Raw genomic sequence first — 22,674 nt, 5'->3', positions numbered from 1 at the left:
GTTTGCTTCTATTCTTGATATTGATTGTCACTCGATTCTTAAAAATAGCTCAATAACAAGTTCTGCTTTTTAAAAATTTTTCTTGATCCAATATTGATTGATTAGTATAAGTTGCATTGCTTCATTTTACGCACAGAGTTTCAGCCCAGTTTTCTGTTGATTGTAAAAAATGAAAGAAATTATTTAACCAAAGTAAATTGAAACCTTTATTAAGTCTTTTTTGCTATATTCTTCAATAGAAACATTCAAAATATAACTAATTTCACTTTCCAGAGTGTTAAGACTTTGTATGAATGCTTCAGCATACTGAAATATTTTGGAACTTCTGCTTTAGTTTTATAGCAGTTCATTGCAGTAAAAAAAATGTTTGTTATTCTAAATCATATACTTTTCTTGCCACTCTAATTTATAAACGCTCAAAAAGACAAACATTCCTATAAATATGTTCCTTTATTTCCATATTCAACCATTATACTAGACAAATCAACCAACCAAAAATTGAGGTTTTAAAAATTTTTTGAAACGAAAAAACATCTATGAGATGGGATTATAAAGTAAATTTTAAGCACGGAGATCGAACCGCACTTCGCAAAACCAAGCAACAAGTTGGAAAAAGAACACATACAAATTTATCTGGAACAAAAAATTGAAAAAAAAACCTAAGATATACTAAGCAGACTGTATTTTGCTACGCTATTAAGTCTACGATGTGAATAGTGCTGATTCAATTTTTCTTGAGAAATTGCAATGAACTTGAAATTTAAAACGCGTTTTTGTCAAGTTAAGTTGAAGTTTAGAAAAAAAACGAGAAAGACAAAACTTGCTTAGAGATTTGAGAAAACCAAACGGTGCAGTTTGTTTTGCAAAATTTGGGCCAAAAATTTTACCCCAAAATCAATCACTTTTGGTTTTTTTATTTAATGAAAAATTTACATCAGAACGACGGGATCAATTGCTGTCAAAGTTACATCAAATAGACTTTCTTATGTAGCTCAACAACTTTAAAAAGATACATTATCTAATAAATTGAGCAAAACGTTTTTAAAAAGTTTTCAAACAAAAAAAACTTTTATAAAGTATTTTATTTAGTAACACAGAGGCGAAGCTGCAAAGTAACACAGCATTTAGTAACACAGCAAACACTGACAAACAACAGCTTTATAAAATACAAAAGTATAATTAGGCCTACAATAAGCAAAATTTCGGCCCAGTCTGAGATTCAAAACTTAGACCTAAGATTGAGAGTCACACAAAGTAACCACTCAGCCACGGACGCTTAATAGGAAAAAGAAGAAAGACGATTAAACGCTAGCCACAAATGAAGCAGAGAACAGATGCTACGCATCTCCCAATACTAAATTAGAGAAGATTCCCACAATCGGATTTTTAGATTAAACACTTAACCGGAGAATTAGCACGATAACTATCCAGTAATGTCGAAAATCTTCGAAACACGGTCAAATATTCGAAACTTTAACTTTTTTGCAGGCCATAAAAGTTTTTTCTTAAAAAAAACTGGGCGTAGCAAATTATAAAGGTAAACTGTCAACATCCTGTTGTGTCGATTAAAGCTATGATATCAGATTCTGTAGTATAGTTGTCAAGAAAAGCCCCAAAAAATTGTCACACCAAATCAGAGAGTTGACATTTCAGAGAATCATTTCTTTTGTTCAAAAAAATATGGGCGTAGCCGCTTGTTAGAAAAGATTGGCCAAAATTGTATTTTTGATTGACCCTGAAAAAAAAGGTAAGGTTTGGCAGTGTAGTTCTCGAGAAAAGTCATTTTCGGAAAACGGTCAAAAAATCTAAATTTTTACTTTTCAGAGGTCCATAACTTTTAATGTCAATCAAAAAATTGGGCGTAGCGGCGTATACAAAAACCTTCCCACCAACAACTCGTTCCTTAGATTGAACATAAAACCTCAGATATAGGAGGGCTAGTTTCAGTAAAATTCATAAAACAAAGGAACAAAAAAAAACGCTCAAAAAAAATTGACTTTTCCGAGGACAAAAACTCTTCGTGGGAAAAAAATTGAGAAAAACCTTAACGCAGGGGAACGTCTTACTACCCCATATCTCGATTGAAACCACAACCTCAGGTTTTGGAGGTTTGATTGCGAAAAAGGCAAAAAGAATCAAAAACAGTTAAGAAAAATCAAAAATTTCAATATTCAGAGGGCCATATTTTCAGAGGGCCATATTTTTAAGTTTCGGCGTAGCTGCTTTTGGAGGGAGCTTTTGAAATCGACTCTATTCATTCAGACATAAGTCTCAGATTTTTAGAATGTTAGAAATATCAAAAAAATCGGTCAAATTTTCTCAAAACAGATTTTTTGAAGGCTGTTGACCAAGGGGTGAAGCAAAAAGAGACCAGGGGGTATGCAGGCATACAAAAACTTAGGCGGTCTTTCTTAATTTTTTGCAAATAGTGATAAAATTTTCCAAAGCGTCTCAAGAAAAAGTACAATAAAAAACCCAATCCACTATTTTTTCAAAATATTTGTTTTTATCAAAAAGGATTCGGGGTACAACTAAAACTGGAGGAACCTGTTTGAGACTTTGTTGTACTGATGCGGATTGAAATACATAGATTCAAAAATTAGGCTCAGAAATGTTAGGGTAGTTTTTGAGAACATTCAAAAAAGTTTCTAAGAAATGGTCAAAATGTCTAAAACTTATTTTTCAGAAATCGATATTTTTTTCGCAAAGCAGGTCGTGTCTGCTAGAGTAGAGAGGATTCCCACAATCTGATTTCTTGATTAACAGTTAACCTGAGAATTAGCATGGTAACTATCGAGTATTGTCGAAAAACTTCCAAAAAATGATCAAACTTTCAAAACATTCACTTTTTTGAAGGCCATAACTTTTTTCTGAAAAAATTTATTGTGTCGATTAAATTTGTAGAAAATTATAAGTTGTATCGATTAAGTCTATGATATGAGATTCTGCAAGATAGTTGTCGAGAAAAATCCCAAAAACGTTCAACAAATCAGATAGTTGACATTCAGAGAATCATTTTTTTTGTTTAAAAAAATTTGGTCGTAGCCGCTGATACAGAAGAAATTCACCACATATTTTTTTTCGAACGAAACTAAAAACCCAGGTTTGACAGGGTAGTTCTAGTGAATAAGCAGTTTCAATAGAAGGTCAAAGAACCAAAACTTTTACTTTTCAGATGGCCATAATTTTTAATGTCAAAAAATTGGGTGCAAGGGCGTATACACAAACGTTTCCCACCAACAACCCGTTTTTTGGATTGAACATAAAATCTCAGATAAGGGAGGGTTGTTTTCAGTAAAATTCTTAAAATTTAGGAACAAAAAACGCTCAAAAATTCAAAAAACTGACTTTTCTGGAGACCATAACTTTTTGTGGGAAAAATTTGCAATGAAGTGCTATTACAGGGGATCTTCTCACTACACATTGAACCCACAACCTCAGGTCTTGGAGGTTTGTTTTCGAAAAAAGTAAAAAAAAAATCAAAAACGGTCAAAAAGGATCAAAACTTTCACTTTTCAGAGAGACATATTTTTATGTATAAAAAAGTTTCGACGTAGCTGCTTTTGGAGGGAGCTTTTGAAATCCACTCTATTCATTCAGACGTAAATCTCTAGAAAAAATCAAAAAAAAAATCGGTCAAATTTTCGCCACACAGATTTTTCGTAGGCTGTAGACAAAGGTGTAAAGCAATAAGAGACCAGAGGAGTAAACAGGCATACAAAAAAGTAGGTGGCCTTTCTAATTTGTTTTTGCAAATAAAGATAAAATTTCCACGGCGTCTCAAGAAAAAAAAAAAAATAACCCAATCCACTATTTTTCAAAATACTTGTTTTTATCAAACAGGAATCGGGTACAGCTAAATCTGCAGGTACCTTTTTGATATCTTTTGACTTTATTGTGCTGATGTGGGATGAAATAGTTTCAAATCATAGGCTTTGCGTACAAACTTATTTGTTTCTTTAATAAAATGAGTAAAAAAATTTAAAAAATTTGAAAATATCCTCAAGACAACATTTTGTTGGTAAATTTAGGACGTAGCGTTTATGCACAGAGGCTTCAAACAATTTTTTGCCTCGGTTAAACTTGATGATATCAGACTCGGCTGGGGTTTTTCGAAAAAAGTCAAAAAGTTTCAAAAACCGACACGAAATCAAATCATTAAGCTTTCTGAAGGCACTTTTGGGAGGGTATTTTTTGAGAAAAATCGAAAGGCTTCAAAAAACGGTCAAAAAACCCACAAATTTGACTTTTCGAGGGTCCTAACTTTTGCGTAAAATTGATTTGGGCGTAGAAGCTTACGCAGCGGAGCTTGCCATATTACATTCAATCTAGTGAAATCAAAAACTCAGATTTGTGAGGGTAGTTTTTGATAAAAGTCATTAAGTTTTAAATAACGGTCAAAAAACCAGTTTTGAATTTTTCGAGGGTCAAACATTTTCATGTAAAAAAAATTTGGGCAGAGCAGGAAGCTATCAGCAGGGTAGGTTCTCAAAATCTGTAAACAAAACCTCAGACTTGTGAGAGTAGTTTTTGAGAGGGGTCAAAAAGTTTGAAAAAACTTTCTAATATCACGTTTTTGACTATTCTCGGGGGTCATAACTTTTGAAGTAGAGAAAATTGGGCGTAGTCGCTTCCGTTTGGGAATTTCTTACAACCCGTCCTATTGATTAAAATCAAAATCTCTGATTTGGGAAAGCAGTTTTCGAGAAAAACCAAAACTTTCAAAAAACGATCAAGCAATCGAAATTTTGTTCTTTTTTCCCAGTGCCATAACTTTTCGTTTAAAAATTTGGGTGTGTCTGCTACGGCAGGGTAGCTTTCCACTACCCACCTTTTCATTTGAAATCAAAAATTCGGGTTTGGGAGGGTAGTTCTTGGGAAATGTATTAGAAAAATCAAAAATATGGGTCAAAAATTCTCCACACATTTTTTGAAGGCTGTATAAAAAGGGGTAAGGTAAAAAGGGACTAAGGAATTGAGCAGACGCACAGATTAGCGAACGGATTTTACATTCGAATTTTTTTTTGAAATTTGCTAAAACAGTTTTTGATAAAAAAATTTTTTTCTTCAGAAAAACGAAAATTTTTGGCAAATCGTCCCAAAAAAATTTAATAAAATAAAAAGCCCGATTCCATACATTTTCAGGTAATATTACAAAAGCTGGTAGGTTGAATTTGAATAGCTGGATCACTTTTTGTTATACTAAGCATATTACAGTTTGTTTCAAAAGCTAAACTTTTTGGCAAAAGAAGTGTAAAATTTGAACTTTTGAATCGCATTTCATCTGGCAGAGTAATGTATTTAGAAAAACTATCTTAGTAGTAGTATAATTCTTTAAAATTGAAATGACTATATTAGGCGTTATAGTTTTCAAATTTAACACTTGCACTACACTCAAAATTGCCACCTATTGTAACATATCACCGATTTTCATAATACATGTTTTGATCAAACAGGAAAGTCAACGCAAACATGATAAGCAAGAAAAATGAATTTCAAACTGGCAAGTGAACAAAATTTACGAAGCGGAAACATGGCCGACAATCTTTGAGCAGAAACCACTTCAGCTGAAAAAAACTGATTTCACAAAAAAAAAGTTTAAGCGTAATCAGTGCTTGCAAACCAAACACTACTTGATCTAACGATTGATTTTCCCTTTTTAAACTTTTCTCTAGAAAAAACTTCGATTATGTGCTATTCGCACATTAACCACCTACTCGGGCTAATTAATTTTTCTTGTGTTTTTTTGCTCGATTTGCTAGCTCAATAGGTCATTACAGGGGAGGAGGAGGTAGAGTGAGAGGGATTGTTCAAATAAGCAACTTCCGGTTTTAAGAAAATGTTGAACTGAGTCACGAATTTTTGCTGCATGCACTTACATCTGCTTCAACGATTGTCAAATAATGTTTTAAGTCCTTATGTTGTTATGAAAAAGTCCTGAGAAACTATATTAATTTTAAGCAATGTAGCTTATCATCATGTCCTCCGATAATCAAAGTTGAATTACGGCACAAATTTAGAGGAGCAAACACTTCAATTTTCAAATCGTGTATCTCATGAAACCGCGACAAATCATCTGCTAGTTCAATTAAGTAAATAACTCCATTTGAACAGCAGAACACTACAGCACAATGAGTTCTCGAGTTTCTGACCTCGGAACTTAAAACAGTTTTATTGCAATTTTTCACACTATCAGTTTTGTTGAGTTCTTTAGAAGCGCCCTTCATAGTCAATAAGTTTTTCGCATCAATTAAAACAGGATTTCCCAGCTTGCAATTAGTTCCAATGTCGATAGTTTGCAAAATCATCCCATTGATAGCATCTAGAATCGTAACATTGCCAATTGAATCAGTCACGAATATTTTGTTCACGCTTTTAGCGTGCAGAGGTTTCGAGAAAATATTTGAGTTTCGATTTGTAAGAGAAATGCTCCAAATGATGTTCAGATTGTTCGTTGAGAGAAGAGATATAACTCCGTTGACTTCACATGCCAACACTAATGACCCTAAACCAAGAAATGATTGATTTAAACTTTTACAAGCACAAAAAAGTCCAAAGCTGGGTCTCGTTGAAAAATTTTGATTATTCAACCTTTGTTGTGATAGCTGTCAGGCTATTTCAAAAAAACTATTTTGACAATAATATTTCAAATTTCTTATGAATTTGAAATCCGAAGTGCTGGAAGCCTTAATTTGAACTGGTTGTCAAAATAGAGTTAAACACTTCTCATATAATTACCACAACAAACAGGTCGAATGTTCAAAATTTTCTAGCCGAATCCCGCAAAAGAATTTTTTGACTGCTTTCCCAAAATGAAGTCAACGAAACGCAAAATTTTGTGGTCAAAAAATCATTTTTACCTTGTTTGATTGCAATGAGATCGGCAAACACTGGTTTTTTAAGCTGCAGCGAACCCAAAATGACGCCCGTGTCTCCGTTTAAAGTTGAAATTTGACCACTTAAATCGGCACAAATAATAATCGGAAACTCTTGTTCGGAAACAGTTTCCGTATGTACCGATGCAGATGATATAAGGCACGGTGTTGATGTTATCGGCGCGGGAAGTCTGCAAGTCCATAGGTGTACTTTGTTTTTGAAGTCTAGGGCATACACGCGGCAGTCGTAAGACGGACAGAACACGACAGAACCTGAATAAGTGAAAAACATAGCCAACAGAAAGATGGAAAACATCTGGAAAAGAGTCAATGAAGGCAATGAAACCGAAAGAAATGACTTTGAAAAACTTTCGAAGAAAAAAGAAAAAGTATATGGCCTTAAAGCTCTTTGAATTTCAAAAATAGTTCAAGATTCAAAAAACGGTAGAAAATCCAAGTTTCAAAAAACGCTAGAAAATCCAAGTTTCAGAAAAGTCAAGTTATATTCGTTGAAACCTAATACTCAGATTTGAGAGGGATAGTTTTCGAGAAAACGGAAAAAAAAATCAAAAATATGGGTCAAATATTTCGAAGGCTGTAGACAGAGGAGTTAAGAAAAAGAGACTCTAGGGGAGTAAGAGGTCTTTCAATTGATGCCCCTATTTTGAAAAGCAGTAAAATTTTCTGAGAAAAACTAAAATTTTCCAATCAATTTGGAAATAATTTTCCATTATCAACAAAAAAGAAATTTCACACAGAGGCGAAGTTGCACTTCGCATACACAAGCAAAAAAATGACCGATAACACTACTACGAAAAACAAAATCTTGAGTCTACAAAATTTCTTAAGTGACGCACGCCAATTATGAGTAAACATAATTGCTAAGTGACGCGAGCCAATTATGACTCATTAGCAGTACCCATCAAATTGAAAAAAAAAGAAATTTACCAACTAACATACCTCAATTGATAGAGCGGACGCATTTTAAATAGTATAAGAAAAAGTTCGTTAAAAACATCCGACCCTGCTCGGGTTCGAACCCTCTTATTTTGTTGCTGGTCTCCTTCCCTACCTCTACGCTACAGATCCATGATACCATGAAGCTAAAGTGCTATCTATTTGTAATATAATAGTCTATGCTTAACATTGGTTGTACTTAATAGCTGGTTATTGACCAAACTGAGCACTTTCAAATTGGTACATTTTGTCGCAACATTATTTGCGTCGCAACAAAATTTGCGACTTAGGTTGGAAAAAAAGAAAATTCATGCTATAACACAAGCTTTGCTTGTGTAAGCAGACCAATTGGTAAACATACAATCAACTTGAAAAGTAGAGAGGGAAGTGTTAAGCTTGTGTTTCCCTTGAAACGACCCAAAATTAAGTCATTAAGCCGATAAAAATAGGCCGAAAAAATTTGGGCCGAGGATTTTTTTGGCGAAAAAATAAAAACAAACAAGGAAATACAAAGTCAAGGTAACTAAAACTACAAATTGCAGGAGTAAACCAAACGCTAAAAGCAACATCAAAGAAAAATGCGAAAAACGTGCAGCAAAAAAAAAAACGATTCCAAGATGTTACAACTAAGCCGACAACCGATAAGCACACAAATAGTTGGCCGACAACTTTATTTGAAACAAAATATTTCCCGTTTGAAACAAAAAAGGGCCTGGTCAGATTCGAACTCAGGATCTTTTCCGTCCCAGGTATATTCGTTACCTATCAGGCTAAGTTGGCGGCCGACTTCATTATGAACAAAGATACAAGTGATTCTGTTAAACAAATTGTTAACCAGAAAAAAGTCTATATTCAGGTTTTATAACGCTTGCTAATCGCAAGCGTAATACAATTAACCTAATTTGAGAAAACGGGATCAAAACATTTTTTTTTGGGCTGGAAAATCTGAAAACAAAAATCCACCTTCGAAAATAGATGTCGATCACGTTTATCATGACCTTTATATTTGCTGTTCAATAGTAGATTTTTTCTTCCTTTTAACAAAGGAAGTAAGCTTAACTTTGAAAAAAAATCAGAAATCAAACCAAGAACAAGTGTTTTTCAGCCTGAACAAATTTAGAGACTTGCTCCTGAAAAAAATTATGAAGGAAAGAAAAAATCCATCACAACCTTTATGAAAATTTCCACTACGTTCATTGGTTTTTAAGCAAATACTGCATTTTCAATCTCAATACTGCTACTTTTACACATGAATTTGATCACGCGTGTTTTCTTTGAAAAACTTTACTTCTTGTACCGACTTTCAAAAAGATAAATCAAACTCAAGAAACAATTCACATGTGATTATTTTTCACAAAATTTTAATGATTTGAATTTGCGATTGCTTTGACGACAATATTTCGAAGTGGGATAATTAACACGAGATAAATATCGTTCAGTTAAAGCGTAAGCGGCAAATTAAATCCTTCCAAAGTAAACTGGGGCAAGCAATTTCGGAGTTGTTTCGACTTTCGGAAATAAAGACAAATATTTGTACTCGGGGTGCTTTTTTCTCCAGACTCATTTCGACTTCTCAACTAGCCATTTTTGACGGAGTTATTTTATTGTTGAAGAAGGTTGTTGTCCCAAGCTCATATTTAAGAAAAAAATCACCTTAGATCACTTTTGGTAAAGTTATGGGGGATTAGCGATTGCCAATCTGGCTAATTTTGGACAATTAACACTCGATATATTTCCTGCTATCAATGCGTCAGCGGCGATATAATCCTGCTAAGAAATCGTACCAGTTTGAATTGAGGCATGCTTTTTATTTTATTAAATAAATTACAACATGCTAAATACACAACTTTCTAACTTAAACCGCTTGTTGGGAGATGATTTCAAAAAAAACATGGCCAATCGAAGATTGGAAACGAGAAAAAAACGCAAGGAACTCAAGGATAGTGCTACGATAGGAATATATGAAGCCTAGGCAAAACTTCATTCATTACATTGTGTCAAAGTAGAAAAAAAGTTTTCGAAACTGAAAATCATGAGCCAATTTAGAATGAAAAAGAGCCAATTTAGATTAGAAACAAGGGAAACTACAAACTCGAACCCAAAGCTCCTCATCAGGGTTCATCTGTCCTAATCAATAAGCCATTCCGTCTTGATCTATCCAACAAACAATGCGCAATTAAATAACATAGCCAACAGACAGTTGGAAAGATTCAATGAACGCAAAGGAACGAAAAGAAAATGCCGACTTGTATTTTGAAAGACTTTCGAGTTTTAAAGAAAAAATAGATGGCCTTAAAGCTTTTTGAACTTCTGGAACAATTCATGAACTTCTGGAAATTGACACCATTTTGCTGAACTTAACTTTGAACTTAAATCCTTCCAAAGTAAACTGAGGCCAGCAATTTCGGAGTTGTTTCGACTTTCGAAAAGAAAGACAAATATTTGTACTCGGGGTGCTTTTTTCTCCAGACTCATTTCGACTTCTCAACTAGCTATTTCATTTTTGGCGGAGTTATTCTATTGTTGAAAAATATTGTTGCCCCAAGCTCATATTTAAGCAAAAAAATTACCTTGAATCACTTTTGGCAAAGCTATGGGGGATTAGAGATTGCCAATCTGGCTAATTTTGGACAAATAACACTCGATATTTCCTGCTATTAATGCATCAGCGGCGATATAACCCTGCTTAGAAATCATTCCAAATTGAATTGAGGCATGATTTTTATATTAATTAATAAATTACAAATGCTAAATATACAACTTTCTAATTTGAACAGCTTGTTGGGTAACCATTTTAAAAAACATAGCCAATTGAAGATTGGAAACGAGAAATGAACGCAAGGAAGCTGAAAAAAAATGACTGGTTTTTTCAAAAGCCTTCAACTCTTGAATTTCGATGAAAAAAATAGATGGCCTTAAAGATCTTTGAATTTGTAGAACAAAATCATGGACACTTTTTTGTTAAAATTAACCCAATTTGAGAAAACTGGATCAACAGGCAAAACTTTATTTCGCTGGAAAACCTGATAATTAATTTCCATTTTCGAAATTAGAAGTCAATCACGTTCTGCTGTTCGATAGTGGAGCTTGTCTTCCTTTTAGCAACAGAAATGCACTGAACTTGAAAAGAAATCACAAGTCAAACCGCAAAAAAATCGAAAATGAGCGTGAACAAATATTAAGACTTTTTACAAAAAACAAAAAAAATCAGCAATACCTATATACGAACACTCACTACGTACATTACTCTTAAAAACACTGAATTAATTGAAAAATTTTTTTTTTCGAATTTAAAAAAAAGATAAAGCCCTTTAAGCTCTTTGAATTTCTAGAGCAATTTATGATTGGCGCTTTTTTGATAACATGAACTCAATTAGAGAAAACTGCATCAATGGTTAAAGTTTTTATTCCGCTGTAAATCTAAAAGTTAAATTCCACTTTCGAAACTAGAAATCGTTCAAGTTTTATCGCACCATTTCCACGTTCGTTTTTGGAGAGTGCTATTTACGTCTTTTTCAGCAGATGAGTATCAGTTGAACTCAAAAATAGCATTTATACCTCAGTGCATTCATAAATGCATCAATATGTATGAATGCACATCTGCAGTTATTAGACTTCTCCTGAAAAAAAATCAGCAAGACCTAAATAAGAGTACTCACTACTTCATTACTCTTAATCATATTTTAAAAATTGATATTTTGAAAATTTCAGCATTTTCATTTAAATTCAACACTACTCGATAACCGTTAAAGGTCATTCGGAGCATTCAAGGGGTCGTCCTGATAAGAGCGTTCTTGTTAATACCGACCGCATAAATAACCAATATTATCACTTGGTACTCTACAACTTAAAGGGATAAATTGAACAAACATTTTTTTCCAAACATTTTATAAGTTTTTTTTTAAACCAAAAAGCTCGTGATCGACGATAGTAGGCAGTCTTAACATTGAGGGTTTCGCCCTGATATACGATCAGCCTTGTTTATGAAAAATAGTTTTAACCCTTCTTGAATTCATGAACACATGGTTTTGCAATGCGGACGGTTAGATTTCATCATCAAACATCAATTTATTGACTAATTTAAACAGATTCAGCTTTTCACCTATTCAGAATACTTTAAAAGCCTAACCTTTGGTAGAGTCAATAACTGGAGTACATTTAATCATAGCTTGTGTCTCGAAATACCAATGAACGTCTCCGCTTTTGCTCATCATAACATAAATAACCCCATTTTGACATCCCACGACAAGAAACTGGTCCTCTAGCGATATAACACATGAAGATATAATTCTGTCCGGAAAATGCCGCTTCCATAAAATATTCCCGGTTGATATTTCTACGGCAACAAACAGTCCGCTGTGAGAGCCTGAAACAATCATAATTCAATGAATTAGTGCGTTTCGAAGTCGATTAATCGATCTCAACCAAAAAACAACCAAACACGAAAAACCTAATGGTGATCTAACAGCAACACTCAACATTTTAAATTCTTAGATTTCTATAACTCATTCGCCAAAAATTGCGTTGATATGAACAAAGCCTTTTAGACTTTTCAATTTTTGGGTCAACCGCATTTTATAAACAAAGAAATGCCACATCACTTGCGATATCAAATTTAACACAGAAGGGAAGATGCACTTTGCAGATTTAAGCAATTTTTTTTCCATTTTCTTAATTGTCCTTAATGTTATAATGGCTGAATGCGTGGTGCTACGATGGGAATATATCTAGGCAAACTTCATTACATTATGTCAACGAAAAAAAAAGTTTTCAAAACTGAAATTCATGAGCCAATTTAGAGTGGAAAAGAGCCAATTTAGAATAGAAAAATAGGAAACTACAGACCCGAACCTAAAGCTACTCATCAGGGTTCTTTTGACCTAATCAATAAGCCATTACGTCTTGATCTATCCAGCAAACAATGAGCAATTAGATAACATAGCCAACAGACAGTTGGAGAAGATTCAATGAACGCAAAGGAACGAAAAGAAAAAAGCCGACTTCTATTTTGAAAGACTTTCGAGTTTAAAGAAAAAATAGATTGCCTTAAAGCTTTTTAAACTTCGCGAACAATTCATGAACTTCTGGAAACTGATCTTTTTTGATGATTGACACTTTTTTAATGAAACTAACTCAATTTGAGAAAACTGGATAAAGAAGTAAAATTTCAATTTCGCTGGGAAGTCTGATTACTAAACTCCATTTTCGAAGTTAGAAGTTGATCACGTTATTCGTGATTTTCACACTTTTGCTGTTCGATAGGGCAGTTTTTCATCTTTTTAACAAAGCAAATAACCTTGAGCCTGAACAAATATCAAGACTTTTCATCGACAAGAAAAACTTAGCCAACTTTTCGAAAAAGTGAACAAATTGACACAAAATATGTTCTATGAATAGCAAAAAAAATACGTTCTCGAACTCTTTAATGACCGAAAAGTCACTCTGACGAATTCAACCCAGATGAAGGAATTTCCGACTTGCGTAGAAATTGCAAAACAAATCGAAATCAGTTTTCAGATGCTCCACCACCTTTTTGGCTATTTTCTAACATTGGAAACAAAAGAGTAAAAAACCTTACAAGAGGAGTCTGAAACACAGCAAAAGCCAAAAACGATAAACCCAAAAATCAATCTCATAAAATCTCTTTTTATAGTATTGGTATTTTGCAAAAAAGTCTATTGTACCAAAATTATTGGTCTTCGACAATAAAATCAGCAGGATTACTTCATGATAAGTGACTCAAAACATTCTGCTCAATATGAAATACCGGAATGACTTGAGTTTTCATTTTCTGAACATATCTAAGTTTTCGTGGCCTTTACACTTTTGCTGTTCGATAAGGGAGTTTGTCTTCCTTTTAACAAAGGAAATGAGCTGAACTTAAAAAAAGCAAAACTCAAATAGCAAAAAAATAAACTTGAGTCAGAACAAATTTTAAGACTTTTCATCGAGAAGAAAAACTTAGCCAACTTTGCAAAAATTTGAACAAATTGGCAAAGAATATGTTTAATGAATAGCAATTAAAATTCGTTCTCGATTTTTTTAGGAACCAAAAAGGTCACTCTGACGAATTAAACCCAGCTAAAGGAATTTCCGCATTGCAGAAAGTTTCTAAAACAAAATCGAAATCAAATATTCGACCACTTTTTTGGTTATTTTCTAACATCAGAGACAAAAGAGCAAAAAATCTTACAACAGAAGACTGAAACACATCTAAAGCCAAAAACCATGAACCCAAAAAATAATCTCATAAAATCTCTTTTTATAGTATTGGTATTTTGCAAAAAAAGTCTATTGTACCAAAATTATTGGTCTTCGACAATAAAATCAGCAGGATTACTTCATGATAAGGGACTCAAAACATTCTGCTCAATATGAAATACCGAAATGACTTGAGTTTTCATTTTCTGAACATATCCAAGTTTTCGTGACCTTTACACTTTTGCTGTTCGATAAGGGAGTTTGTCTTCCTTTTAACAATAGAAATGCACTGAAATTAAAAAGAAATCACAAGTTAAACCGCGAAAAATCAAAATTGAGCTTGAACAAATATTAAGACTTTTTACAGAAAAAAAAACAAAAAAAAATCAGCAAGACCTATATAAGAACACTTACTACGTACATTACTCTTAAAAACACTGAATTTCTTGGAAAAATATCAACTTTCGAATTTCAAAGAAAAAATTAGATGCCCCTTAAGCACTTTGAATTTCTAGAGCAATTTATGATTGGCGCTTTTTTGATGACATGAACCCAATTAGAGAAAACTGCATCAATGGTTAAAGTTTTTATTCCGCAGTAAATCTAAAAATTTAATTCCACTTTCGAAACTAGAAATCGTTCACGTTTTATCGCGCCAATTCCACGTTCGTTTTTGGAGAGTGCTATTTACGTCTTTTTCAGCAGATGAGTATCAGTTGAACTCAAAAAGTGCATTTATACCTCAGTGCATTCATAAATGCATCAATATGTATGAATGCACATCTGCAGTTATTAGACTTCTCCTGAAAAAAAGTCAGCAAGACCTAAAGAAGAGTACTCACTACTTTATTACTCTTAATCATATTTTAAAAATTGATATTTTGAAAATTTCAGCATTTTCATTTAAATTCAACACTACTCGATAACCGTTAAAGGTCATTCGGAGCATTCAAGGGGTCGTCCTGATAAAAGCGTTCTTGTTAATACCGGCCGCATAAATAACCAATATTATCACTTGGTACTCTACAACTTAAAGGGGGATAAATTGAACAAACATTTTTTTCCAAACATTTTATAAGTTTTTTTTTAAAACCAAAAAGCTCGTGATCGACGATAGTGGGCAGTCTTAACATTGAGGGTTTCGCCCTGATATACGATCAGCCTTGTTTATGAAAAATAGTTTTAACCCTTCTTGAATTCATGAACACATGGTTTTGCAATGCGGACGGTTAGATTTCATCATCAAACATCAATTTATTGACTAATTTAAACAGATTCAGCTTTTCACCTATTCAGAATACTTTTAAAGCCTAACCTTTGGTAGAGTCAATAACTGGAGTACATTTAATCATAGCTTGTGTCTCGAAATACCAATGGACCTCTCCGCTTTTGCTCATCATAACATAAATAACCCCATTTTGACATCCCACGACAAGAAACTGGTCCTCTAGCGATATAACACATGAAGATATAATTCTGTCCGGAAAATGCCGCTTCCATAAAATATTCCCGGTTGATATTTCTACGGCAACAAACAGTCCGCTGTGAGAGCCTGAAACAATCATAATTCAATGAATTAGTGCGTTTCGAAGTCGATTAATCGATCTCAACCAAAAAACAACCAAACACCTATAAACCTAATGGTGATCTAACAGCAACACAACATTTTAAATTCTTAGATTTCTATAACTCATTCGCCAAAAATTGCGTTGATATGAACAAAGCCTTTTAGACTTTTCAATTTCTGGGTCAACCGCATTTTATAAACAAAGAGAAGTGCCACATCACTTGCGATATCAAATTTAACACAGAAGGGAAGATGCACTTTGCAGATTTAAGCAATTTTTTTTCCATTTTCTTAATTGTCCTTAATGTTATAATGGCTGAATGCGTGGTGCTACGATGGGAATATATCTAGGCAAACTTCATTACATTATGTCACGAAAAAAAAAGTTTTCAAAACTGAAATTCATGAGCCAATTTGAAATGGAAAAGAGCCAATTTAGAGTAGAAACATAGGAAAGTACAGACTCGAACCCAAAGCTCCTCATCAGGGTTCTTTTGACCTAATCAATAAGCCATTCCGTCTTGATCTATCCAGCAAACAATGCGCAATTAGATAACATAGCCAACAGACAGTTGGAGAAGATTCAATGAACGCAAAGGAACGAAAAGAAAAAAGCCGACTTCTATTTTGAAAGACTTTCGAGTTTAAAGAAAAAATAGATTGCCTTAAAGCTTTTTGAACTTCCCGAACAATTCATGAACTTCTGGAAACTGATCTTTTTTGATGATTGACCCTTTTGTTAATGAAACTAACCCAATTTGAGAAAACTGGATAAAGAAGTAAAATTTCAATTTCGCTGGGAAGTCTGATTACTAAACTCCATTTTCGAAGTTAGAAGTTGATAACGTTATTCGTGATCTTCACACTTTTGCTGTTCGATAGTGCAGTTTTTCATCTTTTTAACAAAACAAATCAGTTGAGTTTAAAAAAAATCAAAAGTCAAATCGCAAAAAATAACCTTGAGCCTGAACAAATATCAAGACTTTTCATCGACAAAAAAAACTAAGCCAACTTTTCAAAAAAGTGAACAAATTGACACAAAATATGTTCAATGAATAGCAAAAAATTCCGTTCTCGAACTCTTTAATGACCGAAAAGTCACTCTGACGAATTCAACCCAGATGAAGGAATTTCCGACTTGCGTAGAAGTTGCAAAACAAATCGAAATCAGTTTTCAGATGCTCCACCACCTTTTTGGCTATTTTCTAACATTGGAAACAAAAGAGTAAAAATCCTTACAAGAGGAGTCTGAAACACAGCAAAAGCCAAAAACGATAAGCCCAAAAATCAATCTCATTAAATGTCTTTTTATAGTATTGGTATTTTGCAAAAACAAGTCTATTGTACCAAAACTATTGGTCTTCGACAATAAAATCAGCAGGATTACTTCATGATAAGTGACTCAAAACATTCTGCTCAATATGAAATACCGGAATGACTTGAGCTTTCATTTTCTGAACATATCCAAGTTTTCGTGGCCTTTACACTTTTGCTGTTCGATAAGGGAGTTTGTCTTCCTTTTAACAAAGGAAATGAGTTGAACTTATAAAAAGCAAAACTCAAATAGCAAAAAAATAAACTTGAGTCTGAACAAATTTTAAGACTTTTCATCGAGAAGAAAAACTTAGCCACTTTGCAAAAATTTGAACAAATTGGCAAAGAATATGTTTAATGAATAGGAAAAAAAATCCGTTCTCGATTTTTTTAGGGACCAAAAAGGTCACTCTGACGAATTAAACCCAGCTGAAGGAATTTCCGCATTGCAGAAAGTTTACAAAACAGAATCGAAATCAAATATTCGACCACTTTTTTGGTTATTTTCTAACATCGGAGACAAAAGAGCAAAAAATCTTACAACAGAAGACTGAAACACAGCTAAAGCCAAAAACCATGAACCCAAAAAATAATCTCATAAAATCTCTATTGATAGTAATGGTATTTTGCAAAAAAGGCTATTTTAGCGAAATACTGGTCTTCGACAATAAAATCAGGGGGATTATTTCAAGATAAGTGACTCGAAACATTCTGCTCCATATGAAACACCGGAATAACTTGAGCATTAATTTTCTGAACGTATCCGAGTTTTCGTGGCCTTTACAATTTTGCTGTTCGATAGTTGAGTTTGTCTTCCTTTTAACAAAGCTATCAAAAACCAAACCACAAAAAAAAATCAAATTAAAGCGTGAACAAATTTCACTTCTTCCTGAAAAAATCCTCACGAGTTATATAAGAGTGTTCACTATGTTCATTGACTCTAAAAAACAGCTTGACTCCATATAGGGAAACATTTTCTTTCTCCAGTAACCTATTCTCCTTGCTATTTTCTTAATTATGGTTAACACCAAGCCGCAATGAATGCGCTTCAACAGAAATATTATGACCAATATAATGATAAATGATATTGAAAAAAATCTCGTTATAATTCATGCGTTTGCTGTCAAAAACAAGTTTCAAGTGACACCAGAATTAAAATAGTGACACCAGTTTTTCTTGATACTGAGATAACTTTTGATTGTTCTTTTGGGGCCCCAAATCAGACTGAGAGGGCTTAAAACATGGTAGCTCTCGATACCCAACCAAAATTGTATCAAAAATACGCAAAAACAAGAAACACCCGCATAGTGAAGTGGTCGGAACAGTCAGGCTTAGATAAGACTAAGGTCGGAAGAGACAGTGGGGCGCTAAGAGTAACCTCAAGTGGCAGAGCACAAAACCATCTCACATCATACAGCTCAAAATCTTGTTACTAGAAGTCAAGTAAGCGATAAACAAGTTCTATGCCCACGTTGAATGCATTTGCTGGTTGCAAGTGTAACAATTATTGACTGCAAAAAATTATCGAATGCAAAAATATTGAACGAATTATTGTGGAGTTTGAAACACAGTTTCAATTTCCATAATGGAGCTTCATTAGGTCATACGTATCAGATTTGAGCTAAGAAAAACAAGCTGCCTGAATAAATATTGAAATTTTTCGAACTGTCGGTTGGCTATGAACTCGAAGAAACCGAAAAAAAAAATGATTGAATTAATTTTTAATATTTAACTTCGCATTAAAAAATCATGAAAGAACAGTTCAAACTTCTGGAATATTTATCATTAGCCTTTTTCATGTCCAATATAAGGCAACTGGCTGAATAAGTAAACTAAATTCCGCTGCTATCAAAAAGCTGTAAATGTGCCCCACCAATATTTGCATTTTAGGTTAGAAAAAAAGAAGGTTCGTAAAAATACACTAGCTTCGCAACTGTAAAAATTGAGTCTAAATAGCAGAAGCTCAGACCCATTTTTCGTTTTAAAATCTTTTTCGTTGATATTTCCTTTCAAAATCTAAATGACTTGAAGAGCTTCAAAATGATTCCTGAATTGAGCCCCTATAAGCGTTTTTCAAGGTCGTTTAAATTTCTTGGAAGAAACCCACGCTACGCCAGTTTCTTTCAATCTACGAGAGTGGTGCGATCAAGAAGAGCAATCAATAACACATAAGCGAGGCAGAGCTTCGCACCACTTGTGATACAACACAGACATATCATTGCAAGCAAGCAGACAGAAATTAAAACAAAATCACTGGGTCGAAAAAAAAACTATTTCGAAAAAATCATAATAACTAAAAACTCAGAAATTTGTCCGCAAACAATTTTTGAGACTTTTTCCTACAAAATCAACAGGACCTATTTTAGAAACTTCACTGCGTTCATTGACACCAAAAAAGCCCAAATAATTGGAAAATTTTTCACTTTAGACTGCAATTCGCAACCACCACAAACGACAAAACTCCAAGAAGCAGCTTTAAAAAGTAATTAGAACTGCTTTAATTCAACTTTGATGTTTTTAAAAGGAAAAAACGTACGATCGTTCAGGGCTACGATTAAAAAATGGTTAACTCGACTAACAAACTCTCAATATAATAAAAGGAGAGCTTGAAAACAAAATAGACAAAGCCGCTTGTCAGAATTTTTTTTGGAAAATGTCAAAAAGTAGCCCCAAAAAAGCAACAAGGAAAAAGTCAATAACAGGATTTGAAAAATCTGCTGAAATCGAACCTCGCTCCTGGAGATTACGAAATTGCCGTCCTACTATCCGGAATGATGTTCAATTTGACGCAAACATGTCCAAAATACAGCATAACTGGGGTTTAAAAACTAGTTTAAAAGTAAGAATATTGATGTATCTATAAAATAAAAGTAGCCGGTACTGTACAATTAGCACAGAATAATTCATATATCATTATAAAAAGTAATACAAATCAAGAAATAAAATCCTGTCTGCATGTTTTTGTGTTTCGCTTTCAAAATGAACTGAAAGTCTGCAGCCAATTATTCTTGAACTAAATCTTGAATAGGTCACCGTTGAGTGGATGAGAAAATATTCGTTCTTCGCTGAAATTGAGTCTAAATAGCAAAAGCTCAGACACATTATTCTCGACACCGATTTTTTTTCGAAATTTCTTTTTAGAATCTAATTACTCAAAGGGCTTCAATATGATTCCTGAATTGAGCCTAAAAGCATTTTTCAAGGTCGTTAAAATTTCTCGAAAACCCAAGCTACGCCATAGTTTCTCTCACTCTGCGAGAGTGGCGCGATCAACAAGAGCAGGAAATAACACAGTGCCGAAGCGGAACATTGCAAGCTAGCAGACAGAAAATGAAACAAAAGCCACTAAGCCGAAAAAAAAACTATTTCGAAACAACCATAATTACAAAAATTTCAGAAATTTACTGGAACGATGTTCAATTTGACGCAAACATGTCCAAACTACGCCATAACTGAGGTTTAAGAACTAGTACTTTTGTCAAAAAACATTAAGGCCGAAAAAGCTTTAAAAAAGTTTGAATTTGATTTAATCCAAGCTATCATATGACTTAATTATTTTCTAAAAACAGGAACCTTCCGTGATGCGGCAACTAAGCAGACAAAACAAAATCAGACAAACGATAGGTCAAATTTGCCGTCCCAGGCGTAGAAGCTGATACCTTTCGGCCAGGTTTGCCGGATTAGCGGAGAAAATTGATTTTGTTACCAATATTAAGAGTACTTATACAACTTCTTATAATTACTGTCAATAGTAGCAGTAGACCGGTAGTTTAATTTAAATTTTCAAAAATTTGAGCACGACAGCACGTGAACGAAGTGAACGTGAATGAAGTCTAGTGATTCAAGTAATTTTATTAGACAAATTGTTCCCCCGAAAAATTGTCTATATTCCGATTTGATAACAACTTTGCAACAACGTAAGCAACGACTTTGCAACTGACCAATATAACCAATTTGTTCGCTAGAGTCGGTGACTACTCCTGCATCCACACATAGTTCCATATCTACTTCCCACAACTTCTCGAGGGCAACGCCATAAACTGGACTGGGTGTTTCCTTTTGATGCCTAGCAGTATTTGTTATTTCAGAACTGAGAAAATTTTCCTGAAAAAAAAATATGATAATGAAGCCTCAAAATATTTTAAAAAAATTAACTTATTCAAACATTGTGCATTCATTGCTCGACTATGGTAACAGTACTGTTTATTGTTTACACTTGAGGAAGGATACCAAAAGCAAAAATCAAGCAAAAATGCAAGAACTTGCATGAAAAATCAAAATCTACTAGCTTAATTTGTATGAAACTTCATAATGTATTAGAAAAGGCGAAAAAACACATATATCACAATCTGCACTCAGGTAACAAAAAACAAAACTTACACACTGCGATTGGACAAACTTGAGAGGAAGGTCCGCTAGCATCATTTTCAAAACAACATTCTGCTCTCCATTTTCCGTAAGTGCACATTCATTCACAAGCTGCTGAATTACGTAGAATGCTTGCAGAGAAGTTCCCCCGTTGGAGAGAAACCCAGAATCTATGTTGTAATTGCTAAACTGGCTGCAGCCCGATAAAACCTCATATAAAAACTGGCCGAATTTCTGGGCAAAATTTCTGGGTGCGCCACTGACTAAATTAAACATACCGCTGTCAAATATTGAGGCATTTGGCTTTGAGGCATATGACTAACTTGAACATTCGAGGTTTATGACTAGCTTATTCCTTGTCTTTCTAACAGCCAAAATTGCTTTCAAGAAACAGATTCAAACATCTGGCAGACAAACCCTCTGCAATTATTTTCACAATTTGGAGCAAAGAAGTGTGACTTTCGACCCCCAAATTACCATTGAATATTCAAAAACAAAAAGGATATCCTTCTATTAACTTTACACAAGCCGAACAGCAAAACAACCCATGACTTCACAGCCCGAAAATCCAGAAGATCCGAGTGAGCTTAGAACAAGCAAACGCTCAAGTAATATGAAGCCGCCGGTTTTCAAACGATTTTAAAATTATGTTCAGATTTTTTTTCGAAATATAAAGCTTTTATGCTCCAAATAAGGGCAGCACTTTTTAATGCATTTTTTAAAATGTTAATTATGCCAGTAATATTAAACTGGAAATTATCCTTAAAATGATGCAAACCTGGTACTTTTTTGCTTTGTTTGTAACAATCAATATAATCTTTCAGAAAATTCATATCTAATTTTCCGTTGTTGTTGCAAGGAATTTTCGGCACGACAAACCAATTTTGGGGCACAAATATTTCTGGAATCTTTCTCAACAAATAAGTGCGCAGTTTGCGTTTCAGGTCCATCTGATCCACCTATAAAACAAACTTTTCTAAAATTTCAATATATTTTTTAAATTTGCAAAGCAGAAAACGAAGATCTCGAAAACTTACTTTGCCGAACAATTCATCGGACCTGGGTTGTATGAAGCAGCTGACTCGGTTGTCTCGAAAAACAACAGCACAGTTTGAAAAGAGCGAAGTTGATTCCTTTTTCAGAGGCGAGTTTTCGTCATTTTAGTGTTCTTATTAACTCGATGTTTTATTGGGCTTCATTGATTAAGGTTTGAAAAAACGAATTTTTATTGGTCGACTAACCTTTTAAATATAGAGACATGTGAAATAACTTCATTACTTTTCTGCAACTTCAATTAGAGGCAAAAAAATTGTATAATGTTGCTGTTTTTGAGAAAACTAAACCAATTTTTCTTCAACGATTTTAATTTTTCTAACTCCATCTTTAATTTCT

General features: G+C 33.7%; 1 protein-coding gene across 1 annotated transcript; it reads right to left on the bottom strand.

Moving 5' to 3' along the window:
* Positions 1-5,853: 5,853 nt before the first annotated feature.
* LOC134854134 (beta-alanine-activating enzyme-like) lies at positions 5,854-22,220 on the bottom strand. Its single transcript, XM_063870257.1, has 7 exons — positions 22,061-22,220; positions 21,295-21,545; positions 20,856-21,018; positions 15,349-15,585; positions 11,962-12,198; positions 6,861-7,148; positions 5,854-6,505 (listed from the first exon to the last, which is right to left on the bottom strand). The coding sequence occupies exons 1-7, from the start codon at positions 22,113-22,115 to the stop codon at positions 5,946-5,948; spliced, it is 1,791 nt and encodes a 596-aa protein (XP_063726327.1). The 5' UTR covers positions 22,116-22,220; the 3' UTR covers positions 5,854-5,945.
* Positions 22,221-22,674: the final 454 nt, after the last annotated feature.

Source organism: Symsagittifera roscoffensis, chromosome 9 (genome assembly GCF_963678635.1).
Source record: "Symsagittifera roscoffensis chromosome 9, txSymRosc1.1, whole genome shotgun sequence".
NCBI classification, from domain to species: domain Eukaryota; kingdom Metazoa; phylum Xenacoelomorpha; order Acoela; family Convolutidae; genus Symsagittifera; species Symsagittifera roscoffensis.
The sequence above is the reverse complement of the archived record's forward strand: the minus strand, read 5'-3'. Positions and strand labels throughout refer to the sequence as shown.